General features: G+C 41.9%; 1 protein-coding gene across 7 annotated transcripts in view; it reads right to left on the bottom strand.

Annotated features, from left to right (window-relative positions):
• TRIM2 (tripartite motif containing 2) overlaps positions 1–27367 on the bottom strand; it is a 403084-nt gene that overhangs the window by 71264 nt on the left and 304453 nt on the right. For all 7 annotated transcript variants that reach the window (XM_085641682.1, XM_085641686.1, XM_085641683.1 and 4 more), the window contains 3 exons: positions 20551–20654; positions 14417–14584; positions 4947–5115 (listed from right to left, as the gene is read on the bottom strand). In XM_085641682.1, coding sequence (XP_085497808.1) covers positions 4947–5115; positions 14417–14584; positions 20551–20654 — 441 coding nt within the window. The remainder of the gene's footprint in view (positions 1–4946; positions 5116–14416; positions 14585–20550; positions 20655–27367) is intronic.

The following is a 27367-nucleotide window of genomic DNA, read 5'->3' as shown; positions in this document are numbered from 1 at the left end:
TTTACCCCCATCATTTCAATAGAGCTCTCTACCTCCGTTACCTAGCGCATAGAGGTCCCAAAGTGGATCACGCACTCTTCTGGCTGTACTGTAAACTCCAATACAATCTTTCTACCATTAAGCCAGTGGCACGCTTTTTTCCAAAAGGTCTTAGAATCTTTGGCTGTTAGTGCCCTTTGTAGGGAGGACCATAGGGAGCTTTCCCAATTCTTCTTGGCCGACTCTATTGCTTGCCTTGCCTATACCTTACTCTGCATGCCACCATATCAAGGCGAACATTCGATTTTACTGCCTATACTGGCTCACTCTTTGGTTTCCTACAGTTCTGATGAAACCAAACTACCTGGGGATCTCGCCTTAACTGTTTCTTTTCTATATCAGGTTTCTGCTCCTTGCATGGGTTTCCCACCAGATCCCTAATCTCATTATAGAGGATTTCATGCTGGGTGCCCAATTTCTCGGCTGCTTCATCTTTGGGGAATTTGGACAGCTCTTCCACCTCCATGCGGACTTTACCTTTGACTACTTCCAAAACCCCTGGAAGTGCCTCCACCCAATCCCATTTAATTGGTCTCAGGTTGTTCGTGATGGACAACTCACCCAGGTCAGTCTTGCCCCTGGTAACAGGTTTGTTTTCACCCTGATTTATTAGGGAGAGGATCAGGGCATTATGGTGGCTATCATATCTTTTGGCCGCTGACATGTCGTAAACTAATGGCCAGAGTCTAAGGGCAACCAAGCAATAATCAATTCTGCTGGCATAGCCAGGTCTATTGGATGATAGTTCGCCATTTGGATCGGATTTCGTTCTCCCATTGGTGGCTCTCAGGTCATGTAGCAGTGTAAGGGCAAGCACCTGGCCTCCTCTCTTTGACCATCTAACTGGGGGAAGATCAAACTGATGAATTTGTCAAATGCTATACCACTCCTCAGTCAAATTTGAAGGAGTGAGGGCGAATGGTTCAAAGGTACAATTAGGATCACCAGCTACCAGAACAGGGACATTGTCTGCGGATTCAGTCAATGCATGGTCTAAAATTCGGATTGTATTTGTTTCCTCAGAACTTCGAGCAACTCTATTATAAACATTAAAAATCCTAATTTCCAGGCCACTATAGAGTGCCAGATCTATAGCTAAAATATCATGGGAATCTAAGTGGACCGACTTAACTTTTGACCCAACAGCAGTTTTGACCCAAATTACTAAACCTCCTGAGGGTCTCCCCATCTCTTTCCTTGTGGCGTTTAGACCATAAGCAGGGAACCCACATCTGTGGGGAGTGTGCAAGCTCCAGGTTTCTTGAAATAAGATCACATCATATATGTCCACATAGGTGCCCCAAACAGAGTCTGCTAACAGTTTAGTGATCCCTGCCACGTTCCAAACCAGGAATCTTGGGTGCCGGTGGCAAGCTTTATTATGGGTATAATTGGTGCTATACTCAATGTTTACACCCCCTTCCTCAATTACGAAGGGATTGACATCCCCCTCCCCCCCTAGACCCACATTAGATGGCTCAGAGTAAACCTCTGTATTGGCGGCCAGCCCAGACCAAGAGAGAACTTTCGGCTGGAGCTTGTTCACATTTGGCTCGAGGGATGTTACATTTTCATCTTGAGGTGACAATCCTCCCTGTCTTCCTGCACCACCTGTATTTGTTGAGGGCTCTCTTTGCATGGCAGACCTGTGTCAGTCTCTACCAGCAGTCTATATCTAATGATAATGGAGGTGTTAACTTTGAGTACATCCTTTAGCATCCCAAGGAAGAATACTCTTTCGGCATACTTGATGTCATCTCCTGTGATTGAATAACAGTGCCGGGTATCCCTGAGCCAGTCAGGGTCTTCATATCCATCCCTTGGGAGACTGGGTACCTCTGCTAGGTATATTGCTGCTTGTTTGTCCTGAGTATAGGTTATGGTGTAGACATCATCCTTCATTACCCCTTTTCCAATTGATCCCCCAATGCTAAACTTAGGAGGATGCCCTTTATCTAGTGTGTCCTCACCTCTGTCACCCTACCCTCCCCCTTCCCTAGAAAGGGCCTCGGGGTGCTACTGACTTGTCAATGTAGGCATTACTACAGGAGTGATCTCTCAGGTGGTTAGAAAATTGGGAATGGACCGTGGGGGGTAGGGGGGCACAGTAAGTCAAGTGGGAAATGGGGTATGCTGGTCCGACATCATCCATCCTAGATGGCCCCGTGCATGTAGTAGCCAAACCCTTAATGGCACTGGGCGGAAGTTCTGGGCTGGTCTTTAGTGGGATGGCCTTATTACTCTTTACTCTCCCCTTTAAGCCAACAACCTCTAATCTCAAGGAGACTACCTCGTCTCTCAGAGACTCAATAGTGGCTTTTAGAGCCTGCAACAAGCCATTGTATGCTTTGCTTTTATCATCATGACCGGCTGACCATCCCCCTGTTGCTCCAGTTTCCTCCTTTGCAAGAATATCAAATCTAATGTGGCATTCTATTTGGGTTACAAGCACCTCTTTGGGGTGGTCCCGTAGCTCACTATAAGGTGAGGGGGGTGTGGATCAGGCTCGGAGCCAATGAGCCTGCTTCCAGACCCTTTCCCTTCCCCTTGTGGAGATTTTTAAAAACCAGGGGAATTTGCTTGGTGGGTGTTTTTGCAGGGGGGTAGGGGGGAAAGGGGGGAGATAGTTCGGGCGGAGCTCCGAATTTTGGGTCGGGCTGGTGGAATTTGCTAGTTGGGAGGAGGGCAGAGGTGTTCCAGAGTGTGCTATTTCATAGGATTCAGTAAGTATGGACTCGATCCTATCCATCGCCTCATAGCAGACTGCACCCATTGCCTTTTTTTTCAGGCGAGACGTGCCCTGGGCTTTGTCCTGGTCTTTTCATTTGCCCAAAGCTCAGCGGACCCTTTAAGTACTCCACTTATTACAGCTAGTTCAAGGGCAAAAATAAGCAAAAAGGGGTTTCTTCAGATATAGACTAGACCACAAGGAAACAGATCAAACAACTCGGTAATTGACCGTAAGGGAAACACAACCTCCCCCGCAGTTTCCACCGCAGTCAATTTCCTGTGGGTGTAACAGCTGAGGGAGTTAGAGAAGAGGGGTGGAAGCAAAGGCAGCCTGTTGGACACCGAGTAGCTGGTTCAGTACCTTTCTGTCAAGAAGCACTCCAGAACAGCAAGCAGGTGGAATGTAGTGAGCGTTCATAGCCTGCCCCGCCTCTTCCCAGCACTGACGGGCCTGCCCTTGGCCTGGGCTTTGCCCGTGCACGCCAGCGCGTGTCCCCGGTTGCGGGAGAGTGGCAGGGGTTTTGAAGCAGGGGGAGGCTCCTCCCTCCTCCCTGAAGTTGGATCACCTGGGGGACCGAGTCCCACCCCAGCACAGCCAAGCACAGGAAAGTGAGCTGCAGCAGCAGCAGTGAAGGCATCCCATGCTGCAGGAGAGTGGCAGAGGTTTTGAAGCAGGGGGGCTCCTCCATCCTCTCTGAAGTTGGATCAGCTGGGGGACTGAGTTGCACCCCAGTACAGGCAAGTGTGCTACAGCAGCAGCAGTGAAGGTGTCCCGCGCTGCGGGAGAGTGGCAGCGATTTTGAAGCAGGGGGAGGCTCCTCCCTCCTCCCTGAAGTTGGATCAGCTGGGGGACCGAGTCCCACCCCAGCACAGGCAAGTGGGCTGCAGCAGTGAAGGCGAATGTGAGATTCACTTCTAAGTGTTAGCCATTGCGGCATTCTTGGCCTTCATACATCATGACATGTGTGATACATCAGGCCTAGGAAACAACGTTTAGTCCAGCTTAAAGCATCATCCCAACAAAGTGATCCACGCTGAGCTTTCTTTTCCTTCTGACAGAAACAGCTTGTCAGCTTACTAGCAATGTGCCTATCTACAATGTCCTCAACATATTAACATACCTACACCAGATGCTTTTGATAGCTGGGCATGATCAGCAGCATGATGCAGTAAAAAGAGAACAGGCAGGTGTTTAAACCCAAATCACACTAAGCAAAATAACTTCAAGACAACAATATATTCAGTCACTAGTCATCTATTGACAACTTTGGGAGAAATTGATAGATATAAAAAAGAAGAGTCGTTTTCTCAACAATTGTTTATTTACAATTTCTCTATCCACTTATACCACCAAAGATTAGTATTGGGTATGTCCCCAATGAGCCTGGCGACAACATGAACTTAACAGATGTCCATGTGCCCTTCAATTAAAACACGTCATCGCACATTTTATGATAGTAAATACCTGGGCAATGGGACATTCCATTTGGCAGTTTTACCTTGTGAAGTCAGTTCTGAATTTTTGTAAAGACTTATACTGGACATGAGTATGAACTCATTGATTGGTTTAAAGTTTCACATTTCCTCAGATCTTGAAACTCAACCTTCAGGTATTGCTATATATTACTGATGCAGATAAAGGATACCCTCCTTTGTTACACATGGGATCTCATCACTAATGGGTCTCTTATCTGTCACACCATGGATTTTGATTGGTGGTTCAAACTTCGTTCCTGCCTCACATGACCCACTAGAGTTTGGCAAGAACCATTTTAACAACCAAGTGGTTGCAACTTCTGATATTCTGTTTCAATACTAATAAGGCTGATCTAACTATGTATTTCTGTTTAAATAACTAGAACCTGTCTTTTCTCTTGATTGCAGCACCAATCTGTATTTTTCCAAAATGACTCCTGCTTCTGCACAAACTCCTCAATTATTTGGGGCTTAATGTTTTTCGCTGCATAACTCCTGACCCGAAACAAAACCCCCTACACAGGGCATCAGTATACTGCTCTCTGTGGAACTGGTTCATATTTCAAATCCTTGCAAGTGAAAAAATTGCCAGAAAAAAGATGCTTATGTGCATAGTTTATTGAATGCGTATGTACCCTAGTTTGACAATGTTAACATACCATGTCCTACTGCAAAGTTTGGAAGGAAAAGGAAACATTTACCTGCAAACTGACGGTCCCCATTTCCTCTGGTACCGAACTTTGTTACTATTTTGCCATTGGCCTGGAAGATGAATACGCAGCAGGCTTTGTTATCCACGACGATGATATGCCCATTACGATCCACCGAAACACCTTTGGGTCCCATCAGTTTTCCAGATCCAATCTTTGTCTGTTCGAAGGAAAAATAATGGATTATTGCATTACGGAAGAAAATATAGGACTGGGCATGTCTTCTACAGTGCTTGAAACATGTGCATGGTATATATAATTTTTTTTTTTTTTAGAAGACATAAATATACAGAACGATTGTTGCTAAAGCTTTTAATCGATGCTTGTTAGGCAGATGCCTACCTATCATTGGTGCAGCAAGTGCATTGGCAGGGGCATAAAGGATCAACTACACCCCCAATTAAGTATGGCTATTAATACCGAACCCGCAAATGGGAGGCATTTTCATTGCTCACATTAGGGTCAATGGTACTCTTGCTAAGCCACTCCTTCAGTGAGAGGGGATAAACAAGAACTCCTAGCAAATGAGGGAATTATTCTGCTCCTTGCCTAACCCAGAAGATTTAGATGTTTTCTTTCATAAAGCACAAACATGCCAATTGTAGACAGCTTCAGGATACTTGGCACCAGCACAAGCGTTCTTCTAAAATTAACCATGTTAGAAGAAGAAACTTAAATGCAATTTATTTTATTTTACTGGAGAATTTATTTATCACATATCGGGCATAGGCACCCAATGTAACAGAATGTGTGTGAGGGTGTTTACATGGTACAGGGGTGCACATATAATGAAGTTCAATACAAAATGGGGAATTGGGTAGGAGGGGTTGGTGAAAGGTTAGCCTGGCTGGCTGTTTCTAAGGGTGAGTTACTGATGGCATTAGGAAGACATTGAAGAGCTGGTGTTTGAGTTCCTTACTGGATTGCAGCAGAGTAGAGGAGAGTCAGAATTGTTGGAGGAGATTGTTCAAGAGTCTCAATGTATGGAGGACTTTCTTTCAGTGCCCACATCTTTTTCTGTATCTCAAGTTCTTGTAATGTATGTAGTACGTGTTGAATAAAGGCCAGCAAGAGATATAATTTGTATAGTCAGGGTAAGGGGGATACACTACTGAAATAACCCCTGCTCACCCCCTTGGTAGCTTGGCACAAGCAGTTAGGCTTATCTCAGAGGCAGTGTGTAAAGCATTTGCACATAACTAACAGTAATACAGTGAAAACAGTACAAAAGGACACCACACCATTTTTAGAAAAATAACTAACATTTTATCTGTGCAAACAAGACCAAAAACGATAATCTACAATACAGTTCTCCAGGATCACAAGAATCACAAATAGGCTTAAAATACAGTTCCTTGAAGTCAATAGCTCTGTCTGGGGCTATCACAGCGTTGTGAACAACAAATCCAAGCAGTTCTGGCTGACCTCAGCATCGCGGGCCAGCTACGGTGTCAGGAAGACCCTCTTAAACAGTAGCTTTAGAAATGCAGGGCGTCAGCAACCTCTCGTTGAGCTCGAAGAGCTGGCATCGGCAGGCGTCGGATCCGGAAGTCAGTGCAGAAGTTGTCGGGACCTTGAAGTCACAAGCGTTGCAAATCGAACTCCTCGCAGTTGAAGTCGGGAACGCCGACATCGTGGTTGTGGTGCGAAGTGAAGCAGTGCGGCATGCGGTGCCCTCCGGTAGCAGTGCAGGCAGCGGCTCGGTGACGGTTGGACATTGGCGTCGGTGACACCAGGGCTGTGTTGCGAGGTGATGCGGTGCTCGTCACTGTGCTGGCAGGTCACGGTGCAAGCAGCGGCATCATCGTTGCTGAAGCACTGTCGTGGGCTGACGAACTAGAGTCGATGGCGCCAGCGTCAGTAGACCAAGGCTGCCGTGCGGGATGAGGAGGGTGTGTCGTGTAATTTACGAGCGGTTCCCTCGAGCCATGGTGCAAGCAGCGGCGTCAATGTCAGCGTGGAGCAGTGGCTCGGTGGCGGTGACGGGTGTCATCATCGGTGAGAACAGGGTTACAGTGCAAAGTGCGGTGGTGCCCTCTGCAGTGCCTTCAGGACACAGAGTCAGCAGCAGTGTTGTTGACGGCATTGGGTTGCTTTTTTTACTGTTGCAGCACAAAACACACAGTTCCTAGTGCTGGTAGAAGATGAACTTGAAGTCTTTGCTGTTCTTGAGACTTCTTGAACAGGGGGAAGCTCTACCTCAAGGGTTTGCAGAAAGTTCAGTCCAGTCCTTTCACTGCCCAAGTCAGAAGCAGCCACTGCAGCCCAACAGAGCAAAGCACTCAGCAAAGTGGTTATTCCTCACAGCTTCTCCAGCATTTCTTCTTGGCAGTCTTCTTAGTCCAAAAGTGTTCTCAAGTTCTGGGGTTTGGGCCCCAATATTTGTTCTAAGTTTCTCTTTGTTCTCTCAGGCACGGAGTCTCTGTGCTCAGTCGAAATCAGATCTGGCCTCTCTGGCCCAGCTTCGCAGGAGGTGGAGACGGCATTGTGTAAGGCAGACCAGGACCATTAAGGTGCAAGTAACTCTCCTCCCACTACTCTTAATGCAGCCCAGGTCTATTCTGTCCAGCCCTGACTCATCTATGAAAGGCAGGACACCCCTCAACCACCCAAGTGGCTGTCTACAGTGAATGCACATCCCCACCCCTTGTCACTCTAAAGTCAAACAGTCAATGCACAACCCAGCAGAGGCACACAGGATGGCTAAGCAAGTAAATACCTAGTTTCGAAAAGTGGTATTTTCAAACACATAACATAAAAATCATCTTTACTAAAAGATGCATTTTTATATTCTGAGTCTAGGCATACTAAACTCAATTTTTCTATCTTGTCCCAATTGGAAGTTACACTTGTACGATGTTCCAAATATCTCCCATTCTATCCTTTGGGACAGATAGCCTTTCCATAGTGAAAAACGAAGTACAGTGTAATTACTACCAGGACATGGTATACACACCAGTACCTGTCCTACCTTTCACATACACTGCACCCTGCCAACAGGGGTACCTTGGGCCTACCTTAGGGGCGACTTACATGTAAGGAAGGAAAGGGAAGATTAGGGCCTGGCAAGTGGGTGCACATGCCAGGTCGACATGGCAGTTACAAACTGCGCTCAGACACTGCAGTGGCAGGTCTGAGAACCCTTTATAGGGCTGCTTGTGTGGGTGGCACAACCAGTGCTGCAGGCCCACTAGCAGCATTTGATTTACAAGCCCTGGCACCCTCAGTGCACTTTACTAGGGACTTACTAGTAAATCAAATATGCCAATTATGGAAACACCAATCCATAACATCATTTACAACAGGAGCAGTTTCCACTTTAACACTGAACAGCAGTGAGAAAGTGCTCAGAGACACTAAACCAGCAAAAACAGAGTAAGAACCAGGAGGCCAGAAAGCAAAAAGTCTGGGGAAGCACGCCCAAAGATGCCAGGTCGAACTCTGTTTATGACTAAAATGTTAATATTTTTTCAGAGCTCGAACACCATTTTTTCGTGTGAAATTCTAACGCATAAGAATTTGTCGACCTTGTGCAAGTCTAGTTGAAGACCATACAACTAATCCACACCTCTATTGGAGGCACTCTTTTCTCCAACACTCACAAAGAAACATGTTATGTTATGACATTTTATAGAGCGCGGCAGCTGCCCCAGCAAAGAGGCGTTCCGGCGCTAACAGCAGTAAGAACCAAACAGGGGTGAGGCAGAAAGGTTTATAACAACGGAAAGAGGTGTGTTTTGACTGATTTCCGGAAAGCTAGGTAGTTGTTCAAACTGCGGATCGGTGCCGGAAGCGAGTTCCAGAGATTTGCCGCCATAACATGAAACAAGCGTCCCCCCGCGCGTACCCTCCTTACCCGGGGGACCCCTAACACGTTTTGCCCCAAGGAACGGAGTTGGCGTGTAGGAACATATGGCAGCAACAGGTTGGCCAATATTCCTGGAGTTGCATGATTCAAAATCTTGAAGGCCAAGCAGACAGCTTTGAACTCAATCCGCCCGGCCACCAGCAACCAATGGAGTCGGCAAATGGCATCTGACACAGGACAGGCTCTACGGAGACCAAGGAGGGTTCTGGCAGCTGCATTTTGGACCCTCTGGGGTCTAAGAATTTCTGCCAAGGTTTGACCCTAGATATAGTGAATTGGAATAATCCAGTCTCGACAAAATCAAGGCCTAGATGATGACTTGCCGTGTTGGCGCGTCGAGAAAACCCAGTAAGGGTCTGAGCCCTCGCAACAGCCCATAGCATGTCCCAGCCACCTTCTTTGTTTGGACTTGGAAGCTAAGGGCCGAGTCCACCCACACCCCTAGATTCTTTACGACCTGCTTGGGGGGGGGGCATTACCAAGGGTTTCGGGCCACCAGTGCTCGCTCCAGAACCCAGGGTCGTTCCTTACCAACAACACCTCCGACTTGTTAGCGTTAAGCTGGAGACAGTTGGCAGTCATCCACTTGGCGACGGTCGCGAGATCGCTCTGAAACTTGGGAGTGCCCAGCGTGGGGTCGTCCGAGAGTGCCACCACCAACTGTGTGTCGTCGGCGTAGGAGACCATAGTCAGACCTCTACTTTTGCCTTGTTTGATGTTGTGAACACCAGAGGTGAAAGGGGGGCAGACACTTGAAACATCCTCCCTGGAAGAAACGAGGAGAGCCACTCCAAAGCGTTGCCCGCTATGCCTACCTCCCCCAGACGTTGCTACAAGATGGAATGGGAAACTGCATCTACATGCTTGTTAAAGACTTTGTGAATCGGAAGACTAATGATCCATCCTTTCAATTTAATTTTTTAGGTCAGGCCGCTTGTCAGGAGGTTTGGCTTGCTGTTTAAGACTTAGCGGGACTGGGGGAGCCATACTCCAAACCTGATTGCACTAAGTCCATTTCAAGTAAGTAAAGGCTGGCGGTCCTTGCAGAGTGCTTGCACGGTCTAGTGTGACGTTTCATGTGTGAGGAGAACACACCACACAAACAAACTACATTTTCTAGAAGTCCCTGAACTCTCTCATGTTCTGCAGATGGCAACAGCCATCTTGAGTATCTGGGTATAAATTCCTGGTTACATATATGTACACATGATTATGTGTAAGGTATTCATAGTTCTCGTAAGTAAAATAAGAGTTGTTAAAGTAGGTGTCACAGAATATTAATGCTTGCTAATTACCTTTTACAATGGTATAAGAGTCAAGTCACGCAGCTTCAAGTAGTTATCTTGCTAACAGAAAGAAGTGTTAATGAACATATATTTAGAATGCTTATCCCTTGTATGCTTTAGTTTCAGGAATAACAAGTTTCACATCAAACAACTGAGAGATGGTTATTCAGAAATACAGCTAAGGTATATCCATTCACTGTTACAGTTAGATACAGGACTTACATGGCAGGTTATTAAGATACCTCAAACTGCCTTTTGATATCCACTTCGCCAAGCAGAAGTGATGAGTCAAAGTGCTGGTGCCTGTGTCTCTGTTGCCTCACATATCTCAATCATATCCGCAATATTGTTGTTGATTGTGGTCATTGGTGGAGGCAGTGAGAGATGGAAGAATGCATCACTCCCGCTGGATCAAGAGTACAAGATTAGTATTTTCGGAATTTCTTTATCTGTTCCTTCATGCTAAGTGTCACAGATTTTCCGCTGTGTGATGTGCTTTATCAAAACTTCACTAAGAATCACAGCTACATCGATCTAATCCTCCTTCTTCCTGCAACTATTTGTTAAACTGCATGTTTAAACCATGGCAAAACTTACTGTGACAACCCTTTCCATTATGGGAAAGGTCACTAAATATAGCAACTTACCTCCAAAAGTAGATCCCAATAACTATTGATTGTTCTGATTCGTCTGCGGGATAGTCAGCTACCATACATTATTATGTAGAGCTAATGATGAAGATTAATGTTGCATCAGCTTGCTCTCCCTTGGCTGTTTAACTACCTGAAACACTTTGAACTCATTATTAAACTCTGACATGCAAAACTTGTAAGCCATACATGTAAAATCTGGATCCACAGAGACAGAATCTGTGTGCTTTTAGTCTATAGGTGTCACAACTGGAAATTTAGCTAACATGTGCAGGTGTTTAAGCAGATATGGGTAACACTAAGGACAGTGGATCATAAAAATGATGTGGACAACCACAACGTTGTAAATTTGTGGTATTCACACATTTGCACATGCCACACGTATCTGCACTTCTAAACGTACACCTAATTTGACAAGACATTAGTGGTGCAGTAGCGTAACAAAGTGCATAGAAAACTCTATTTTTGCCCTCAGTGCCTGTGAAGGGGATTCTTCACATGGGAAATTATTTTCAACATTAAAAGGTGACCGACAAAAATATTTGTGGAATTTCTGCAAAGAGGGTTATGCTAGGAAACCATAGACATAGTTTTCAGTTGCCATCACCTCAAAGTTTTGTGAATATGATGGCCATTTTGCAAGCAGTCTAACGTTACACCTGAGTTATGTGAAGCTTCATAAATCAAATTAATTTAAAAAGAGTAAATGTTGGATATTTCTGCCAACTGTACATGTTCGCCTATGACTGTGGTCATGTTGGAGTTCTATGTGCATCTGATCTGACCTCTGCAATCTCCTTAAAATAGTTGTTGATGACATTAGAGTAACACCTGTGTGTGTTAGCTTAATGTAATATTCATTTATGTTGATGTTATACTGTAAATGGTTCTCTGTACTCATTTTTCTTTGGAGGGTAATTCACTGTAAGAAAGGTGGATTCCCAGGCAGTTCCTGACATTGACCCCTTTATTTCTGATAACTGACAATTCATCAAAAAATATATACTTTTTTTGTCAAAATGAACTTTGAGAATCATTGCAGTTCAAGCCAAATACCCAATGTTTATCCTAAACAACTCACACAGTTGGTATAATCATGTTACCGAAGGTGTGAAGGCTGTCAACCACCAACTATTTCACCTTATAAGAAATTAAGTTCCCTTTCCCTTAGCCTCCAATAATACCACACATTTCCCAATGCACCAATCATATCACAGTCTGTATTTCAATGCAATAGTCTCCAAACACCATACATTTGTCCATATTGCCCACATCCTAAATGCACTACATTAGCCCTAATGGAATGGGTGTTAGGATTTCTTACAAATTCATCTGTATCACCCGAAATATTATGCAGCAAACCCATTCAGTATAAATAACTGTAAAACTTCAGAAAAGCAGAGCAAAAAATTAGACAGCTGCTATTGAAACACAAAGACATGAATGCGTCTTCTAAAATTCTTTTTTTTTAAAACACATTCTCCAATATAGCATCTAGGGACTGGACCTACTTGCAAACACCTCTAAATCTCAAATTCTGGAAACAGATTTTCAAATGCAGTGCCTTCCTATGGTTTACTAATTGGTTAATTTCATTTTAATTCGATAAGTTTTGCCGGTCATTTGGACTGAAATATAATATCTGGGGCAGTTTCTCTGACAGCTTTGCATACTCAGCTTCTTCTTTTTTCTATAGCAATTCTCAGTCATCTCCCATCACCTTAAGTGCTGGAACTGGTAGAGTCTTGCCAGCATCAAGTTCTTGTTTTGGTTAGCTTCCTTGAAGTTATGATCTAGCCTACATAAATGCTCACGTTGCAATAATATATAGTAAGTTCTACATGTTGCCTTCAGGCTTATATGATCCATGTCTGTTTGCCGAGATATAATCTTTAGCTGTTTTCATAAATAATTGTATGGCATTTACAGATATTCTTTTGTCCTCTTTTGCACCTTGAAGAATCAGCTTAACAATCTATTGTTCGTGTTTGCTTTGTTCTTTTGTAACTGTGATATGCCACTTTGATTGCCCAGTTATGGATGTTGTAGGGAAATCTTGATGCGTTGACTCCACATTAATGCTTACCCTTACATCAAAACTAATTGATTAAATTACAAACTGTCAAGACTATTTTTATAGTGATAAGCCCCATTCCCAGAACACGGCCACCCTTTTCTTCAGTGCGGTAAATCATTTGGACAAGGACAGGACATTTTTCACCTAACCCAATATGGTCAATAATAGTGGCGGTCAATTTTGCATATTATCACGTCCAGCTAAGTTGAGAAGACAATGAACCATTAATTTAGTAGTATTGGGCATGCTATTGCTAGGTGCAGGAAATCAGCTTTCATATTCAGACAGGTAAAGCAGCTGGGTTCCACCTCAAACCCAGGGGATTTAAATTGGCAACATTCTTAATGATAGAGGGGTTGGAGCTATGTAAGCACCTTACCAGATGTAGCAAATACTGTAAAAGGCCCATGTCTAAGCACACTTAAATGTTGTCATGGAGCCTTGAAAAAAGAGCTATTGCATTAGATGTCAGGGATATCTCATCTTTCCTAAGTCTATTCACTGTGAATGGGGGTGTCCTACAGCTTTTCTGATCAATTTGGCACATTTTTAATCTGCTTCCTAGCCACCTCCGGGCCAAAAAATATCTTTTGGTTGGATTTCAGCTTGTAGTTCCTCACAGGTTTTATGCTAGGGTAGTTGCCTTGGTGGCAACTCATCTTTGTGTCCACCATACAACTTGATGATGACAGGACATCCTACTTCAGTGGTTTGCTTACTTCAGAAGCCTGAAAGATACTTCTAGCAATCTAAGTCATGCTTAGCTTAAATGTGTGGGTATAACAGCAGCTGTTAATCATTAGGTAAGGCCTGCAGTCTGACTTCACAAATATGAGAGTGCAGCAATGCCTGAGTTAGTATCCTCAATGTCTAATGATACTTTAAAATAAATGTCACCTTAGGAAAGTTGAGAAAATCTCAAATACTGGCTCTGAGAACTTTGCAGTTTATTTAATTTACAAAACTGGACATGATATTGATACCTTCAATAAGCAAGTGGCCGAAGATGCAAGCTGTCTCAGGTTACCTCCATTCATTTATGTGGGCTTCTGATGCATTTTCCTGGCACATCACTTGTAAATGTCCACTGCACTGTATTGTCTCTTAATTTAGCTCCCAAATCTTTTGCCACATGACCCTTTGTCTACAGCTATCTTGTAACTACCCCAACTTCATGCATCCACTGTATGCATTTTCGGTCACTAGGAACATGGTTAAATATTCAGCCCACATTTTTAAGACGGACAGTCATAGAGAATCTAATATCAGGCAGCTAACATTCAAGGTTATATAACTATCAGACCAACATGGATTTTCAGGGTATTGGTTCCTCATTGGAAGACCTCATTTGGAATCTTAGAAACCAATAGTCAACTTTCAGAGTGAAGTGGTGAGCTTGAAGTTTTACAGCTCTTTGCTTTTTAAAGACCGAATTGGTTCACTTCCTACGCCACATACATAGGAGTCTAGTTGATAAAGAAAATTCAGTGTGCAACAGGGAAGCACTTTCCTGCGTTTTCAGAAGTTCTTAAATTATTAAACAAACCTATACATACAGACATCAATGTGTGTATCCCTACCTTAAACTTCCCATCTGCTGAAAAAATGCTGACCCACTTGTTGTCATAGTCAGCAATGATGATGTCGCCACTTGGGTGCACGGCCACTCCTGTTGGACGCTGAAGCTGCCCTGGTGACCTCCCTCTGATGCCAAAGCGGCTTCTGAATAGCCCGTCATTGGAAAATATCTACAGAAAAATAATTAAACCAGCAAAAAAGTTTGAATGTGCATCCATATCTGTATTTAATTATATAGCTTGCTTTAAATGAAGAAACAAAACACATATAGATAGATAGGTGAAGGAGGTATATTCAACTGCCCATATAGCTGCTTCGAAAGTTAAATCTTATTGGGTAGGGAAACAAATGAATGCCATATTCAGGGTACTTAACCTTAGAGGAACTCCTATTGCCTTACAGTTCATTGGGTTTACAGTTGCTGGGTACAATAATGGGCTGCTGACCTGCACATCTGTAGCAACTGAAAATTAAAATTAATGTTGCACTCAACTCAATTGTGAATATGCGATCAAGATGATTAGGCCAATAAATGAATTTCCCTTTTTATTGTGCATCAACAGTCAAAATATCACACAGTAGTCTCATCAGTAATGTTGCAATAACAGGTTGTGTTTTCTAGATAGCTTCAGCATAATGAGCCTTTAGGAAAATCAGTCCTTATGCAAATCAGTACTCCTCGCTAATCGGAGATAGGCAGAAGGTGGATTTTGTGATTATGAAGAGCGTGGCTAGTGGAAAAAAAGCATGTGCTTTGTTCCACCTGGAACTTTTACAATACTGAGGGTGCGCTACCAAACACCGTAGTTAACTCAACGGAGTAATGTTGCCTAAATAATAAACATCTTCAAGAAGTGAAGGTGAAAAGTTCAAGAATAAGCATAACAATGTAAATCTTTTTGGATCAGTCCTGTGAAGAAGTGTAATGCCATGTGATTATACAGTCAGACCGTAGGGCGCTCAGTCGAATTCAACCAGACTGGTCTTGATGCATTAGGAGGTGTATCTGAGTGCTACCTTAGTCTTAATTTTCATTGCTTTAAAGGTGTGTGGCCCTTTTTGAAAGCTTGGGAGTTAGGCCTGGATTAGGTTCATGTAAGGAAAGGCTCCCGTTAGGTTGTAATTTATGTAGGGTTCAAACAAGCACCAGTGAAGAAATATGCGCTTCCTATTAAAGGTCAGGTACAACTGTACTTATGTTACTGTTCTGTGACAATTATTTACTTGTGCAATATTAATTCACTTTTTTGTCCAATATTACTGAGGATCAAGTTACAAAAAATCCAAAGTTTATATATATGGAATTCATTACACATGCAGTACATTTTCCTTCATTGCGCCAGGTGCCCCTCTAAAAAAGGTGCGCCCGGTGCAATAAGGGAATTATGGGGAATGCGCTGCCCCCAGAGCAGCCGCGAACTTGTGCTGCCCTTGAGGCAGCATATTCACGTAAAATACGAATCGACTATTCTAAAGCCGCTCTGTGTTTTCCGGTGCAGGCAGCAACCCGCCTGCACTTTTAAAGGGGAATAGAGATCCTCTTGCAGGCGGGTGCAGTCACTGACTGCAAGGGGGTATCTGGAGGGTTCATAGGATGCCCTTTGCACCCTGCAGAGGACTGCTCTCAGCAGGCGCACTGACAGTGGGCCACAGTGTGCCACCTTTTAGGTGGGGCACTCTCATGTGTGCCACCTGAGGGCTTCTTTGCCTCTGTGCCCACGTTGGCAATACAGTACAGGTACAGAGGCAATGAGATTCCCTCATTTGCATGTGGCACACCCTCTTGCAAATGAGAGAACGCCCCCTCGATGATAGCGCTGGCGCTTTATGTGCACCAGAGCTATTGGTATTACAGAAGGGGCCACACAAGCCTCTGCGGCCCTTTCTGTAATACCAAAGTGCCCCGGGGGAACACAAAGCGCGCACAAAAGCCTGTTGCTCCCCTGGGGCACTTTATGTAATACGGTCCCTGGAGTTCTGTATCTATGTGCTCCTGGTAACATATTTATTAATGACAATCCAGTTTATATACATTTAGTTCATAACACTAGCATTACATGTTTCAGGTTTCCTATGTATATGATTATGACAACCATCACCATGTACTTTATTGAAAATGAATTGCGGCATGACACATGATATTTAGAAGTTCTTAAAAACAAATTGTTCAAAAACATTTTATTAGATCAAAGGTCCTGGGTTGCTCGGTTTCCTGTTCAGGGAGGATCTGGTTTGGCAGTTCGGACTGGACTGTCCCCATGAGGAGCAGGGTTTAGACTGATTTGCATATGGCTCGGTTAATACTGAGGTGGCACTGTGAGCAAAAGAATGATGGGTTGGAGTGCTACCCCGGGCAATGGCCAGTAGTTAGACTTATTGCAAGCAGCTTCCCATCACCTTGTTTCATGTGTACCAGGGTATCAGCAGGGCACCAGAGGAGTCTTGGCAAAGATAAAAAGACAGCCCAGCCAATATCCTAACCAGGAAAACTGCAAAAGTGACCCCCACTTTCAGAAAATAGATTGGCCTTATACCTCTGACGTGGAATGATTCAATGGTTCAAGTGACAAATCTCCTTGGTTAAAAAAGTTAGATGAGTTGGATAAGGGCACCACCTTCAAATGTCTACTAGTGGGATGCATGGCCAGGGGCACCAGTTGGTGCAGAGGATATTTGCATCTGAATCTAAGGGGAGTGAGAAAGGAGAGGCAGAAGATGTAGGATACTGCTCCCATTCATCATGGAGATCATTCAGTAATGGAGCAGTTGTTGGCTAACCCTGAACAGACAGGTGAGATGGTATGTTGATCTAAGGGCCAAGACAGCAAGAACATGTAGGAATTATTTGTATTTTAGGGGAAAGCAAGCAACCTTAAAAAGTTCTAAATCACTGGTCTAACTGGGTAGTAACTGACTTAGCAAAGTTGTGGGTGCCCTGAGCGGGCAAAAGCAAAAAAAAAGATAAGGGCCTGCTGGGGAGTTTGTGCAGGTGATAGACACCTTGGTGTTCATTGTGTGCCTCATCTTGGTGTACATGCTTGCTGAGTGGACAATAAGAGGGACTACAAAAAAAATAGAGGGGTTAATCCCTAATCACCTCGCATCCCATAGGCTAACCAAGACAAAAACACAACACAGGCTGAAATGCGGGAATAGATATATGCACTGCTATTCCATCAAAATGATTACCTCAATTAATCATTGATTGAAATTTCACACATTTTTATTTTAACATATCAGGTTGTATTCATCGGCTCGTTTGTACAAAAGTATGCTACTGTGTGGTGTTACATAATGAAACATTCAAATCAAACAATAAACAAAGACTGTACAACAAATCACAAAAAAGTCACTTTAAGTTGACATAAAAAAACTCCTCTTCTTTCAATATGTATGAAACATAGGCTGTGCTCTAAATTTTGTGCACAATGACAGTAACAGATAGTCTCAGGCGGCGGAGTCTCACGTCGCTCTACTGCTTGCGGCTGGATTGGTAAAAGAGCAAAGCCTGAGCTTGCTGAGGTGCTACCGCAGAGCCCGCCGATACGTGAATGTTAGTGTTTTCCTGGACTTCGGTCTGACCTGGAATCTCGACAGCATCAAAATGACACATATATTGGTCCTTGCATTTCTAGATTGGTAGCCATCTGCTGGCCGGGCAGTATGGTCTTTTTTCTTGCCCCGACATGCTCGTTCTTTCATTGGTCCAGAAGAGGCCTAAAGTTTAAGGCCACAACGTTTCGACATCTTTCTTAAGAAGTCTCTTGAAGTGTAACATCTGTGTATTGAATACCATGTACACACTATTAATATTATCAAACATAAGAAAGTAACCATACTTCTTGTATGTGCACAGACACAAAAGACTATCTGTTACTGTGATTGTGCGCAAAATTTAGAGCAGAGCCTATGTTTCATACTTATTGAAAGAAGAGGAGTTTTTTTTATGTCAACTTAAAAGGACTTTTTTGTGATTTGTTGTACAGTCTTTATTTATTGTTTGATTTTAATGTTTTATTATGTGACACCATACAGTAGCATACTTTTGTACAAAAGAGTCGATGAATACAACCGGATATGTTAAACTAAAAATGTATGAAATTTGTATTTCAATCATTGATTAATTGAGGTAATCATTTTGATAAAATAGCATTGCATATATCTATTCCTGCATTTCAGCTTTTGTTGTGTTTTTAAAGTAAGACGGACTAGGCACCTGAAACAAACAGCTTCTAGCAGTCCTAGAAATACACATGTACCATAAAACTTCCCACAGAATAGATAAGCAACAAAAACCATGTACCATAAGCAAACACTCAGTTATACCCTGAATTTCAGAAAAAGCCTATGGTAAATGCAATGATTATTGTGAAGACTCTAAATGTGGGTCAAGTATACTCTATCATACTACAGAGTGTACACCAACCCAAATTGTTAAAGTCTGATGGAGTCTCATGGCATGCAGATGGGGATGTTAGAGTAGGCAGACTTGCTGTGACAAGAACCAGTTCAGAAATACTGCGCAGTAAATGCTGGTGATGGTGAGGCAGCCTGTGCTGCAGACCAGTGGCAGATGGCAGCAAAGGCCTAGGATTAAAAAAACATGAGATGGATGACAGGAGGCTAGAAAGAAGGTTCCTGCAGCCAACAGGAATACGGTGCTGTATCTCAGTATTGCGGGTAAAATATTAATCTACATTTATAAGGCAAATGTAGGAAAGTGGGTTATTAGTAGATGGAGTTCTACACCTTCGGCTAGTAATAATACCACAATCACTAATAAGGTCCAGTCAAGTCTCAACAAATTATTCTTTGCTCATGCCATGGTATACTGGCCGGTGAGCTGTCAGGCTTAACTTAGGAGACAGGTGTGTAAAGCATTTAGGACCATATGTATCAAGCTAAATTGCGATCGCAAACGCTGAAATCCACAGAATTATATCGTTTGCGATCGCAATTTAGCAGTGTGCAATGTATCACACAAAACCCCACTCCCAAAATAAGGAATCGCAAAATTTGCGATTCCCTATTTTGCAAATGCATTTAAGGACTCGCTAATTGGGATTCCTTAAATGCAATGTAAGAAGCACAAAAAAAGAGAGGTACTTGGTAGAACACACGAGCTGGCGCGAGTGCTTCACTTCTCCTTATTGTGCTGAGCCTGACCATGGGGAGGGGGGAGTGGCCCGCAACCAATCACACTGTAACTTAAAAAGAGGAGAATTATCCTTGTACCTTGTATTATGGCACACTGACATGGGGGAGGGGGGAGGGTGTATATGCATATGAGAGTGCTGATGGTCAACGAATATCTGGATGGTAGTGGATTGGATGATATTATGCATTGGTTCCTAGAAGCTGGATATAACCATTGGCACGACGACACTTCACTATGGCAATTGTAACTGTGTGATGCAATAAAAATTGTTTTTGCAAAAAAAAAAAAAAAAAAGAAGCACAAAAAAAGTGCGATTTGGCCTTAAGGAATTGCAAATTACTACCAACTTCAAGTTGGTGGTAATTTGCGATTTTCTTTCAAAAAAGCACTTTTTAAATTGTGCGCAATATGTGCACACATGCATATTTCAGGGGTGCAATAGGGTGCCCTTTTGGCACTCTTGCAATCTTGAAATTGCATTCTCAATTTGCGATTCTCTATTTGGTAATTGCAAATTGAGAATGTCTTTCCATTCATTCCTATGGAACTCCTAGCCCATAGGAATGAATGGGAAGGTATTCCTTATATGCGAATCTCAATTTGCGATTCGCAAATAAGGAATATGTAGGATTCACAAATTTTTTAGCAAATCCTACATTCATTGCATTTTGCGATTCACTAAATGCAATTCGCAAAAAAAAGCAATTAGAGAATCACAAAACTCGTTTTTGATACATATGGCCCCATATATCATCATAACAATAAATAAGTAAGACACAACCCAATAAAAATCCACCTCCAATTTACAGAAAAAGAGAATAATTAAAATGACATCAAAATGACAATAATCTAATGTAGGGAACTGGAGATATGAATTTTGAAAGATTTAATAAAACAAATTGCATTCTAGGGCCAAACAGTTTCATCTTCCTACAAACTACAGGGCCAGGCTCACTTTAACACTGAAAACCTACATACCTGAACACACTGGTTGTTACTGTCTGCTATTAATATTTTTCCATTTGTCGATGCTGCGACTCCTTGCAGATTAGTAAACTCTCCTTTATTTCTTCCTTTGGTACCTATAAATGTATATAAATCCAAACACATAAGAAACAGATTGTAAAGAGAAATCTAGACATATTAAGATAAAAACAATTGCCAGTGGAGATTTATTCTGGGCTCCAGTCTTGGCTTGTCCATTACATTGGTATGTGCCCATGATCTTGACCTCCCTGTCTCTGCATGTTCATGGTCCCTCTAAAATTATGATCTTGAATGACTGCTATGATGTCTCACCTTTGGTGTCAGTGTGCTACCTGACCCTTTGGACTGTTTTCTTCAGGTTGACAGTTAATTCAGTGGAATGCACAATATGGGCTCAAATCTTGCAACCTTCCACAAAACTGTGCAGATGTCCTGCTGTGGACAGTGCTGTGCCGTGTGGGTGCATTTGATCACAAATAATGTATCTTTCAGTGTTATCTAATCCCAAAGAGGTTTATTCTTGTTCTCAGGACATTTTTTTCCCAGTCTTTTGGTTGCACCTTTCCTGGCTTTGTGTCCAAGAGTTCCTGGTTCTGTTGTATCATCTCTCCGAGTATAACAGTGTATGTTGATCTCATGTGAGTCTGTTCAATAGTGCATGTCCTGTAATCCTATTACATTTGTCTCTATCACAGCCGCCCCTTCCCCTCGTTCTTTAAGTGAGTTTCCAATACTTTTGCATGCTTATTCTAGTTACAATGTGATCCGGTTTCAAATACAGTTTGCTCCCTTCCACCAAACTTGAGTGAGTGTGATCAGTGGGTCTTGTTTTTCTGTTATGATGTGTGTGTGTAACTCTCTCTGCCCCAGACTGCATGGAAGAGTATCCATGCCACAGTGTAAATATCTGTCTTTCCCTTTCCGGAATAATTGCCTGCTTGCCACAGTGTCTTTGTCTTCCCTCAGTCCGGTGTCACTGGAAACTCTGCTGTTCTTGTGTCAGTATGTTTGCTGTCCCGGGCCACGAACTTCCCTTAACAATATCAACAACATTGATAAAACAACAGCAGTAGCAATCACACCAACAATAACAAATGTAGAAATATTCTGTCAGCCTATAGTAAAATATATTACAAAGTCAAATTATGTGAAAAAACATAGCATATGAACTCGAAGAAATGTCTGTAGAAAATGTTCCGAACATGCATTATGTATCAGAGAACGTTCCGGGGGGCTTTGTTCAAAACGTTTCCAATATTTGTATTAGGTAATCAATACAAACATCAGCAATGAAACACCATCAAATAACAATCTCATCCAAATTATGACAAATACACCTTTAGTCATCATTACCATGTAATGTTTAAAGAGTCTGCCCATCTTATGCATAGATAAGTTCAGCTTTTGGTATGTTGCGCATGCGACCTTGGTATAGCTCTCTAAAACCTATACAGTCTTTGGATACAGAATAATACTTACCTGATGGATTCTACCACATAACCCTTTAATTTTGTTACTGGTGCTCGTACTGGAAGGAAGTTCCATGCAGATACCACCCTTTCTGAAAGCAGCATTTTCTTCAATTGTTAACCTTACTTAGCATATATTACTATGTCTTTTTCCAGAGCCAGACTTTTTGCTGGAATATGCTATCACCTTTACCCTGTATTATTGTTTGTTTTCTCCTCTTTTCCCAAAGTATGCATCATTACATTTTATCTTGCTAAGGAAATCTGTTGTGTCCATAATGAAAATCATAATGTTTCTAATTAAAGGTTGCAAAAATGTATCGCTGTAAATACTTAATGTCTGGAAATTTGAACTCATCCCTGGTGTAATAGGTCTTTGAAAGGATCCAGAAGACCCTGTGAAGTACTGGAAGAATGTATATTATATGTGTTCATGGATAACTTTACATGAGAAGCACTAAAATATGTCACAGGAGTCATCGTATGTACCCTGGATGTCAATTCACTATACACTTAAATTCCTAATAAGGAGGATTTTGAAAGTTTGAAATGACTAATCCTTCTAAACAGGATTTAGACAGCCAATGGGAATTGTATTATCCAAATCAGGTTTGAAATATTGGATCATGATTACTTCAAATGGCAGAATTATTTCTATTTGTAGGTATCTGGAACTTCATTAAGGCTGATGTGGTCTGACTGAATCTGAACAAATTCAAACGCAATCGGAATGGAAAAACATTTAAATGTTTATAAATGGTTCACTGATTTTATTTCTTATCTGGTTTGGAAGTTAAAAGGCATTGGAGAACAATTGAGCACATTCCTGAGCTTGACATTACAACCATTGAAACAGTATGATCAAGTCAGATACTGTTTTCCATCTACTTCACGTTCTGTATATACAGCATGAATGCAGTTGTGGCCTTATGCGTGTTGGGAAAACATTAGACCCGTAAAGATCCTTTGGGGTGAGCAAAATACAATTCCAAGTTCTGGAGGTAATGCTGCACTTGCCCTCTAAGGACAATCAAGAATCTTACTAAATGCAATGTGAACCTGGCCATTTAGAAATTAGGCACTGTAATGCACAGATGGCTCAGGAAAAGGCTTGGTTTTACATGTTGTCTGCAGAGGCTGAATTTAAGATCTATGATGTAAAATTGGTTGATCCACTGTTTTAAATTGCTCTTGACAACTGTGTGTTCTAGAGCAGACATAAATAAAACCGAATCAGGTACATCTAAGATGTGATTTATTTTTGGATGACGGCTAGTCAGATGACAATAAACACTAAGTAAGGCTGTATTGGCAATGGATGAGACATTTGGACACCCAACTAATCTCCCAAGCAAAGTGATCATTTCAGATGTTCCAGGTACACATAAGAAAAGGATTTTTTTTTTAGATTGCTATAGAGATAATATATATTTTAATAAGAGTACTTGAAATGCCATTCTTTGTATTTGAATTGCAGAATTAAATACAAATGTTGATGCTTCCTCAAGGAAGGTCCAAGCTAGAAGGCCTTAAGCTATAATTGCTTACAATAACATCTGATTTATGTGGTAATTGAGATTGGTAGGAAAGCCATTTATTAAAAATGAAATGAAAACTAATTCATGTAAAACCATCCATCACATAGAATGTAAAATGTCCTGATGAAAAGATTTTAGTTTTTTTGTTTATGAATTTGGAATTTTCATGCTACCTGATAAACCATGTCATTTTGTAATATGTTATGTGTGAAATGCAGACATTAATAGTATTTAATTATCACTCCACAAAGTCCTACTATCAGATGAGCATAGTAATAAAGTATGAAAATATATATTTGATGTATGAATGAAATTGTTTGTGTCAGTTACTTTAATTAGTAGTACAATTCGTACAGTAAAATACAATTAATAATGGAAAATTTAAATAGTTTAATCACTAAGGTTTGGAGTAGTTTCTTCCGGACTGAATACATGGCTTCACAGGACATTTTTTTCTAATATGTTTGCAAAGCGGAGACAGTTTAAATGCGCCATTTGAAAATATGATTTTTTTTTATACCGGTGGTGGGACTCAATACATTGGATTCTAGAAGAAAATGATCCCCTTGGACAGCCCACATGTTCAGAATTGATTTATAATTTGTATGCTTTATTGTGATATCTGCACAACAGTAAAATTAAAATAAAAGATGATTATTTGTGTTTGCATTGATAGCCATGCATCATGGTTCTCACCTAAGGAACATTTTGAGGATATATTTGATAACGCATCTGCAAGTGTTTCACAAATTTTACACTATATATTTGAATGTGTCTGACTTTGAGTATCGTAATTGGGATAGTTATGGTTGTATTACTTTGAAATTTGATCCACTTTTACTAAACATTATTTCCCCGTCACTAATAGTATGCCATGCTCCAAAAAGTGATTAGTAGGGATTCAAAGTAAATAGATGCGAAAGCACTGGTAGTCTTTTCAGAATTGTAGAGCTTGTATGAAATCTAGTTTGTGAAATTGTTCATAATCAGGAACAGGCTTGAAAAGAGTTACAAGAAAAAATAATGTCACTAAGAACGAAGGTTAACTCTAGATACAGAATGACTTTGCAATTAAAAACCTTTTAAGAATCCGTCAAAGTTCTTGCTATAGAACAAAAAAAACTTTAGACACACAATTTCAAAGAAATATCTTCTAAAGGCAGTAATTGGGGATTCGGTGAAACCTGCAATTATGAAGGAACTCAGACACACTTTAGTTTGCTTGATGATAAAGCTGTGGAAGAGATGTGCAACGTGTGTGTCCATTTTGCAGATGTCATCTCACGGTTCTCTCCAAATCCTCGCTTTATTTGAAGTGGGTTAATAATATGAAGGCCACCAGAAAGGAGTTAAAAAAATCTAAAAGTAATCCAAAAGGTGCTGCAGGTGCAGTGGAGGTGATGAAGTTCCTTCATCCTCATTGGTGAAGGTAGTGATATATAAACAACTACAGAGCTGAACTAATCACAGATGGAACCCAGATTTCAAGAATCATATTAAGTCCCTTCTAGAAGACTAGCTCCACACCCCATTACATTTTTAACAAGGAGATTAGATTATTCGAATACTAAATTCCACAGAGCCAATTTAATTACATTTTATTTACCCTGCAGACTTGAAGGTGCCGATGTTTTTAACAGAAAGCTGTATGTTGTGCATCCCTTGTAAGTTCTAGTCAGTGGTGCCCAGCTCTTACGCAAGTTGTAGGAACACTTTATGATGTAATTGGAATCTGAAAGCTGCTGAAAAATGTATTTCAGTCTGCAGTCACATTCCACTTTCCTATAAAGTATGCATGCATGAACGATGCACAACTTTGTATGGGCTTAGACAAGAATTAGATCATAGAAAAAGGTTATGAGGCCAACACAGTCTGTAAAGTCTCAAGCTTACTTGCTCAATACCGTATGTTACATGCACTTTTTTAAATTTAATTTACCTCTTTTATCTCCCCCACTGGGATTTTTTTCCATCTGCTAACGTTTAGTTCTGAGCATCCTTCTACTGATGGTACCAGGGACATCTAAACTATGGCTCTTATGTTTTACCCCTGATGCACTAAGGTGACCAGAGCGGGTAATTTTGCATATATATGGTGGCCACTAATGCAATGTTGGTTGATGTGGTCAGAATTACAACACTATTATTATTGGCATGTCAGCATGATTTTTACTGAGTATAAATAGCTCTTACTATAGAAAACGTTAGAGACGCTTGGTCAGATAGATACCTAGACAGATAATCAGACAGACATGCTCCTATCTGGAGATAGCTAAGTGAAGCAAAGCATAGGTCATAGCTCTGTTGCTAGGAGAAACTTTTACAACACTGCTGATACCCTCCAATACCTTTGCCACAGAGTCTGTACCACTCAGGTCAGTTTTTGTGCCTTTACCAATCCTGCATTTAACACACATCGTAGGTATTGGTAAGGTAAAAAACAAATATATATATATATATATATATATATATATATATATATATATATATATATATATATATATATTCCAAAAGCCTCCGCGCTCAGAAATGCACTCCACGAGGAAATGTTCAACAGAACCTTTATTTCAGCGAGCGGTTTGAAACGCCCAACCAATTCATGTCCCTTACGCGTTTCAGTGCACACCTGCACCGTAATCATAGGGTTGAGGCAAGTTGTAATAAACGGCATTGGACTCCCACATCTTTGACCCTCTTAGGTATGCGTACTCCAGTGCACAGCATCCTGGGAGCGGTAGTCCCGATTCTTCTCCTTTGGTGGAGTCCGTTTTCACAACAAAGTTTTTGTCTGCCAATATTCAATTTATTTTCATCGCCCTCCAGTGGGCTTTGGGCTTAAAAAACCGCTCCCCCAAATTTTGAATTTCCTCGTGCTGTGAAACACCAGGAAACAGACTCCAAAGGCAAAGTTGAGAGTTAAATGATGATTTATTCAAGCATCAAGTGTCCAAATGACGCGTTTTGGCCGCCAGACATGCGGCCTTGATCACGTAGCACTGCACTGGTGAATGAGTGGTATTTATATATATATATGTGTGAGTGGCAGTGTTTTTACTATGTTCATTGCAATGACTGAGTAGTTTTGCAGCGTGTGACTGTGGACAAGACGCAGTAAAGCACATGTGTAACGGGGGCCCGATTCACAGAATTAACTTAAGACAAAATCCTAAACTTCCTACTTTTGGTATTTACAGAATGCACTTACTACTTTTGGTATTCACAGAATGCACTTACTACTTTTGGTATTCACAGAATGGATTTACAACTACTAACTTTATGTCCGCACTCGGGCCGGAATTTCCGGCCCGGAGGCAGAGCTTCCGGCACGGAGGCGGAGATTCCGGCCCAGAGGTGGAGATTTCGGCCATGGCAAAATCTCCGGCACCAGCCGGAATCCCCACCTCCGGGCCGAAAGCTCCGCCTCCGGGCCAGAAGCTCCGCCTTCGTGGACGCAAAGTTAGTAGTCGTAAATCCATTCTGTGAATACCAAAAGTAGTAAGTGCATTCTGTGAATACCAAAAGTAGTAAGTTAAGGATTTTGTCTTAAGTTAATTCTGTGAATCGGGCCCATCATGTTTTACTACAGTTAGTAACACCAGTGTAAACAGACTATAAAACTGTCAACTATCTGCTGAAGCCGGTGATTGCCTCAGTCCTCCCGCATATGCATCGTGGAAGCTGGTACAAGAGCATATGGCGTCCCTAGATGCAGCCAACCGATCGTGTAAGTACACATTAAAACGGAAAGCATGCCCCTCGTAAGCAATCATGTTAGTGTTTAACGATTGCTCACAACTAGAA

Source organism: Triturus cristatus, chromosome 2_2, assembly GCF_964204655.1.
Source record: "Triturus cristatus chromosome 2_2, aTriCri1.1, whole genome shotgun sequence".
Lineage (NCBI taxonomy): Eukaryota > Metazoa > Chordata > Amphibia > Caudata > Salamandridae > Triturus > Triturus cristatus.
This window is presented reverse-complemented; position numbering and strand designations above follow the sequence as displayed.